This window comes from Wyeomyia smithii, chromosome 2 (assembly GCF_029784165.1).
Source record: "Wyeomyia smithii strain HCP4-BCI-WySm-NY-G18 chromosome 2, ASM2978416v1, whole genome shotgun sequence".
Lineage (NCBI taxonomy): Eukaryota > Metazoa > Arthropoda > Insecta > Diptera > Culicidae > Wyeomyia > Wyeomyia smithii.
The window spans coordinates 227,487,480-227,494,785 of record NC_073695.1 but is presented as its reverse complement, the minus strand read 5'-3'; the positions used below and the strand labels follow the sequence as shown (position 1 = coordinate 227,494,785).

Genomic DNA, 7,306 nt, shown 5'->3' with positions numbered 1-7,306 from the left:
TAAACCTTCCTAATGCCCATTTAGGACAATTTTTGCATTGGTTTCATTGGTTTCAAAACTTACTACAAACATTTTTTGAAACAATTTATAGCCCAAAAACAGTTGCTGGATCATTTATTTTGAATTTCAATACATTTAAAAAAGTTACGTTATATCGAGGTAAAAGTTACGTTATATCGAGTTACGTTATATCGAGGTTGCCTTATATCGAGGTATGACTGTATAATTATATTTGGATCATTCCATCTCAAAGGCACTCACCTCATGTCGACGACCTTATCAGATCTAGCACAAAATTTGGGAAATTGTTCGCATAAGGTCACTATGGAAAAATCCCAACTTTGGTGATGACCCGACCCGTCGTCGTTCCGTGTGACCCTCCCCTTTTTTGATAAAAGCACGATTTTTCATCAAAAATCCTCATTTTGTTTTGAATATGTCTACAAAAAAATAATTTCTATAAATAAAATGATGCATTATTTTTGTAGAAAGAATAAAAAGAATTGAATAACCATTTTGAGTGGCATTTTTGCCAAAAACCAAATATCGTTTCTCGCAAATATAATTATTTTGATTTAAAATTTGACAATATTATCGTTCTGAGAAAAATTTTACACGAAAAACACTTATCACTCGGAGCTATTATGAGCAAAACTCGAGTTACAGCATTTTAGAATAAAAAAGTTTAATTTTCTCTGATTTGATTATATTTTTTATTCTTATTTTCTTAATATCTCTGGTACTGTTGAAAGTTGATTACACGGTGCAGATTTTTTTTGCCCTGGCTTCTATGTACGATTTTATGATGTATTTTGATGCAAAAACACATATCCCCGAGATTGAATCCCTTTCACCTTAAGAACAACAATAGTGTCATTTGGATGTTTTTTCGACGCCATTTTGTTTTGAAGCAAAATATTAATAATCTAAGGGTTATTAGTTATTCTCACGCCAAGATAAACCTATTTCAGTATTGTAGGGGAATCAGACACCTATCGATCAATATCTGAGACTTTTTTCTTTAATATAGGATATAATTTGACTACGACATTTAGATATTAGCGGATCTAAAAATGTGGTGTGGTCCCCGTGGTTCTGTGGTTAGTGATGTTGGTCGGCTAGCTCTCTCCCACACGGTTGTGATATCGGGTTCGATTCCCGATCAGGTCGAGGATCTTTTCGAGCTAGAAATTTTCTCGACTCAGCACTGGGGCACGATGTATCGTTGTACTTATCCTACAACATGCAAAATGTGCCGAAAACAATATCGATAACGAATTCTCTCAACTAATCTAATCTAGTTGATAGAGACTGCATTTAGCCCCCCAGGCTAGCGTGCGATATTGTTGGATCCAAAAATGTTCTAGGTATTGTTTTGCTTTGTGCAATATATTAAAACCATGCCAAAACAGCTTATTAAATACGTACAGAAAATATAATTAAAAGCAATTAAACACTATAATTTCTTTCAGCTTTTGTTTTTAGATTTTGCAAGCTTTTGGTTAATTGTTGCAGCTAAATAGTTTTAATAATTATAAATAAACTTTGTGGCAGCGTGACATGAGTTCACGAAAACTGTACTATGATAAGTTTGGCGGTTTGATATCAAATTTAGGAATATGGTTGGCTCAGGTGCGTGTTTGCATGTTTTTAAATTCTTAAGGCTTTAGATGCACGGAATTTTGCCAATTTTTCAATTTTAATAGATAGTTTTTTGCGTCAACAAGTTCCCGCCTAATCCCCTCAATTCAACTCCGTAGTACTTACGGGAGTGTCACTGAGTCGTTGACCTCTCATTAAGTAAGTATCACATCTTGAATATCCTTTCTTATACCCCCAAGCTACGGTAAAGATGGGCGTGGCCAGCAATGATGACTATCGGCCCTACTTCATCTCAGATTGGTTTAAATGATACTCCCAAACATTGTACCTCACACAATCCGAGTGAAAGCGTTAGTCACCAGTCTGCAATCAACGAAATATACCGTGCTTACGCTACGCTATATTAAAACCATGCCGTTTCGCAGAACCACCGCTTGTGGTCAGGTTTTGGCCGGTTAAAAATCTGTTTTTATCTGTTATGTGGACAAACTCTCAGAATTTTCATAATTGGTTTCAAAACAAAATGGCGTCGGAAAAACATCGAAAATTTTCGATTTTTCAAAAATTTAAAATGGTGCCATTGTTGCCCCTTAAGGGAAAATAGGTCCAACCTCGAGGAAATTTGTTTTTGCATCAAAATACTTCAAAAATCACACATAGAAGCCAGGGCAGAAGAAAAAAAATCTCCTGCTCTGGCAGGAAATTTATCAGATTTCGAATTCCGGTAGACAGCCGGCAGGAAAATTAGAAATTTTGGAATCAAACCAAACACTGTCGAATGCCTTTTTTATGTACAAAGAACAACTCCAGTAGAAAAACCTTCACGTTTGTTAGCTCGTATCATATTAGTAACTCTGAGCAGCTGATGAGTAGTGTAATGCCTATGACGAAATCCAAATTGTTCATCCGCAAAAATTGAGTTTTCATTGATGTGTGACATCTTGCTATTAAGAATAATTTTCTCAAATACAGGGTGGCGAAAACCTGGAAAATCAGGGAATTCATTTTTCGATCATGGCAATCAGGGAATATCAGTTTTCCGTGACTGACAGGGAAAAATTTTTAACCGTGACACAATTCTTTTTCTAACAGCCCTTTAGCGCCAAAACGGATTTTTTAGCGTAAAAAGCTAAAGTCGAACCATTACCGTTTGGTTTCATACCCGATCGAACACTTTTTTCACTGGGATTTCGAAGTTGCGTTCATTTACGTTGCACTTTTTGGTGCTGAATGCTGAAAAATATCAGGGAAGTAAATTTTACAATTCAGGGAATATCAGGGAAAATCAGGAGATTTGCCTTAAATTTTTATTGCTCTAAAGAGTAAATCTATGTCAAGAAAGAAGAATAATTCTGTAAATCTTTATAAATAGTTTTAAAACAGGATCACGAGAACGTTGATATTGACGTCTAGGAACCTTTTTCTTATGAATAAGAAGTTGAAGAAGTCAATTATTGGTGTATGAAAATTCTCTTCAGCCTTCTTTTCCAATTAGCCTTGTGATAAGTAAAAACAGAGCTCATAGGGTTTACAACTGATTCATGTGATATGGAAAAAGTTATTGGAAGATGGTCAGAACCGAAATCAGTATACATGACTTTGATTTGTTAGTACCAAATCGATCGTTGATGGATTTCTTACAGAAGGAAAACATGTAGGACTATTCGGAGATAAAATAGAGTAATGTCCTGAAAAACAATCATTAAATTAAATTTTGCCATTGGAATTTTATTGAGAATTAGTCCATGATCAATGTTTAGCGTTGAAATCGCCGATTACAAAAAATTTTGAATGATTTCTGGTAAGTTTTTGTAAATCACCTTTGAAATAATTTTAGCTCTCGCGTGTGCATTATTGTAATGGTAAATACGCCGGACAATAAATAATATCCCAAGTTCAGTTTGAACTTCAATTTCCAACAACAAGTTTCAATAACTTTCGCCTCAAAATGAGGAAGAGCACGATGTTTGATTCGGCGATGAATAACAATTGCAACTCCACCGCCAGAACCCTGAATTCTGTCATAACTATGAGCCACGTAATTGGGATCACATTTTAATTTAATGTTAGGCTTCAAAAAACTAATAGTTTCAGTAATGATTTCAATGTGCACATTATTTGCTGTTGAAAAATTAAAAAACTCATTCTCACTGGCTTTTTCAATGAGCGAGCATTCCAATTTAAAATTTTGATTAGATTATTTACAATCATTGTTGAGTTTTAAATTTGAAACGATGGTAAGCGTAAAATTTGTTACAATTTGAATTACTTTAAACGAAGAATTTGCGTGCATCATGGCGTTGATAAGTTTGAACATTGTCTGTTGCAGAAAGGAAAGTTAACCTGCCGTATTGGGTCCCAGGAACTTGATATTTGAAAATATATCCCCGTTAGCAATGCTATCTGGGTTAACCAATGCATTTTTGTTTTCCACCGTTTTTCGTTACCCACATTAACGGTCATTTTCGAACTACCAGAATATGCCGACATTACGCTCGAACTACCTACAATCTTTGTATATGATAGACGATCCTGTACAGGAGTAGAAAAATTGGAAAGTACAATTAGTGCAATTGGAGAATCGAAAATATGTTTCGAAGTTTGTTTTGTTTGAGAAATAGAATTTTGTAATTAAAAAAAATGTTAGGTTAGCACTCAAGTGAGAATTATTTATTGTTATTTTTAAAGATTCATAGTTTTTCGTGAACAAAAATAGACATTAATCGATAACGAAGATTAAATGCGTTACAGTAGGTCACAATCAAAGGCTTTTTTTCACAAGACAATGAGACTCACCTAACAACCAAGTTTAGGGTATTTCAATCCTCTTATCATGACGATATACATGGCGGTAGTCCTTGAATATAAAAAGAGAACAATTGATTACAAATCATTATCTACACTTACGTATTCGCTCACAGACACCTCCTGATGCAATATTCGCATATTCGCACACACTACTTGAGCTCGCACCATTCATAGATCAGTTCGAAAAGCTCAGCGTGTTACTCGTTCGTATAGTAACTAACAGCTGCTTGGGGGTGCAGGATGGACAACGCCGAGACCAACATAATCGCCGACAACATCTCGATACAGGATGTGATTGGTCAAATCCTGGAGGATGGTCTTGCCGAGGATCCGATACATGTGCTAAATTTAGATGATGTCGTGAAGAAGCACACCGTCTGGATGCAGCAGTTTCCCCGCGTGAAGCCATTCTACGCAATTAAGTGCAACGATACGCGGGCACTCGTTGAGACGCTGGAAGCGCTCGGAACTGGATTCGACTGTGCCAGTAAGGGGGAAATCGATAAGGTGCTCGCGCTCGGGGTGAGTCCAAACAGAATTATCTTTGCACAACCAGCGAAACCAATTGCGGCGCTTCTGCATGCGAAAAAGCGCGGGATCAAACTTATGACGTTCGATGGGAAGCATGAGCTGGACAAAATAAAAAATCACTATCCAGAGGCAGATCTAGTGTTACGTTTCCGGTATGATTCCGATCAGGTTTTCGCGCAACTAGGAAGAAAATTTGGCTGTGACCCTGGCCCGGAAGCTTTGGCATTGTTAAAGTATGCAAAAGAGTTACAACTGAATGTGGTGGGATTGTGCTTTCATATCGGTTCAGGTGGCAACGACTGGGGCAGTTTTGAAGGTGCCATAAAGGTTTCCAGAGATCTATTTGATGCGGCTAAGGTTATCGGTTACGATCTCACGTTGCTGGACATTGGGGGAGGATTCCCTGGAGCGAAGCCTATTCCAATAGATCCGTATGCAGAGCATATCAACCGTGCAATCGAAAAATACTTTAGCCATCACGAACATGTGAAATTCATCGCTGAACCCGGGCGGTACTATGCAACCTCCGCTGTTACAGTGATTACTCACGTACAATCTAAACGGATGTTGAGCGAAGAAAAGGGAAAGGAACTAATATACTATTATATTAACGACGGTATTTTCGGCTCCTTCTACTCCGCTGGTCATGAGAATCAACCAGTATATCCAGTTCTTTGGAAACCCAACAAAAACTCCAAACTACTGTCCTGGATATGGGGTCCGTCATGCGATGGCTTGGACGTGTTCTGCAAGGATATTAATCTTCCAGAGCTAGACATCGGGGACGTTATTTTATTTGAAAATGCCGGTGCGTATTCGATAGTTATAGCGAATCAGTTCAACGGTTTCCCATTACCAAGAGTTAAAGTATATGTCACTCAGAGTACGTGGTAAGTAGCGAATAATTGTTCTTTGCTCGATGTTTCTAACATTTTACATTTATAGGAAAGCATTGAAAAAAGCTCCCGAAGGCATCAGTCGCTGACACTGGCTTAAAATTACCGAGTATAGACGAGTCACTGAAACTTATACAAGTAAAAATGAATTTAATAGACGTATGATGACATTTCTGCAAGGATTTGAAAGGATAAGCTTAAAGCTGTTTTTAAATTTTCACAAAAGCTTTTGTCTTCCGTTGGAAAATAACAGTAAGGCAGCAAAAATATCAAATGCATAGCGGAAGATAGTGGGGTGCTCCCGTTTTACTTTATTATACGTTGAAAATCTTTAATTCATCTTGCTATACATAAAGCATAAACAAATTACAAATAAGCGAAAATTGATATTTTTATAGTGAAAATTGATATTGGCAGTAAATTTGGATAACTGTTTTTTTTTTCTTTTTTTCACATTGATCGACTGTCAGTCGGCAAAATATGTTTAATTTTAATATAGATAGGTACAGTGTCTGACTACAGTGTAGTTTTGATAGTTCAAGGCAGCAAAATTGTGTTTTCGGATTTATAATAATCCATGGTCAACTTAGCATATCGTCGATATCCGACCGAAACAAACCACCATGTTTACAAACATATGGAAAAATGGAAAAATTCGCACATTTTGTTCATACAAACTAACAATACATATTTTCATTAATTTTGCTAATATTCAGCACATTCACAATTATGATAGAATTTCTAAAAAATAAGTCTGTACATTGAAAAGTGAAACATGGTTCTTCGATAATAAGAAACCGAAATTCAAAATTAACTTCAAAGCTAATATGACATGAAAATACGTCAAATATTAGGACACTGCGCATGTATTTGGCATGGAAAATTGCGTATTTTTTCCACGAGGCAAGAAAAGTTAGGGGCCGTTCCTAAACCACGTGGTCATAAAGAGGGGGATGGGGGGTTTGTCAAAAGACCACGAAAAACCACGCACGGGGGCGAGGGGGGGGGGAGGGGGTGAACGAAATGACAACGTGGTCTTTTTTCCTGACTTATATGTTATTGTTGGCACCAAGTCAAGCCAAGTCAAGAATGAAGCTTTCGCATTTTATAAATATAGAATGTATTGAAAGTTTAATAATAACTAGAAGAAAGGCAAAAATGTAAAAAATAAGCGAATTTTTGGCACTTGACAAATGAAAAGACCACGTGGTTAAAGTCGCTAGGGGGGGGTTGGCCAAAAGACCACGAAAGACCACGGGGGGGGGGGGGGGGTACGCTGCCTATAATCGCATACCAGTCCCATATGGATTATTATCGTTTTTGAGTTTAATATCAGATTCCATCTATTTCTTGGTTTACTATTGATTAAGGAAACAAAAGAGTATGTTTTATTTGAAAAAAGTCAGAAAAAAATGTGAGGTCAAATTGTCCCATCTTAAAAATAATCGCAAATCAGTCCCACCAAATGT

General features: G+C 36.8%; 1 protein-coding gene across 1 annotated transcript; it reads left to right on the top strand.

Moving 5' to 3' along the window:
- The first annotated feature begins 4,597 nt into the window (after positions 1–4,597).
- On the top strand, positions 4,598–6,752 carry LOC129722988 (ornithine decarboxylase 1-like). The gene is made up of 2 exons (XM_055676893.1): positions 4,598–5,831; positions 5,887–6,752. Exons 1-2 carry the CDS (start codon positions 4,651–4,653, stop codon positions 5,924–5,926), a joined length of 1,221 nt encoding a protein of 406 aa, XP_055532868.1. The 5' UTR covers positions 4,598–4,650; the 3' UTR covers positions 5,927–6,752.
- The last annotated feature ends 554 nt before the right edge of the window (positions 6,753–7,306 follow it).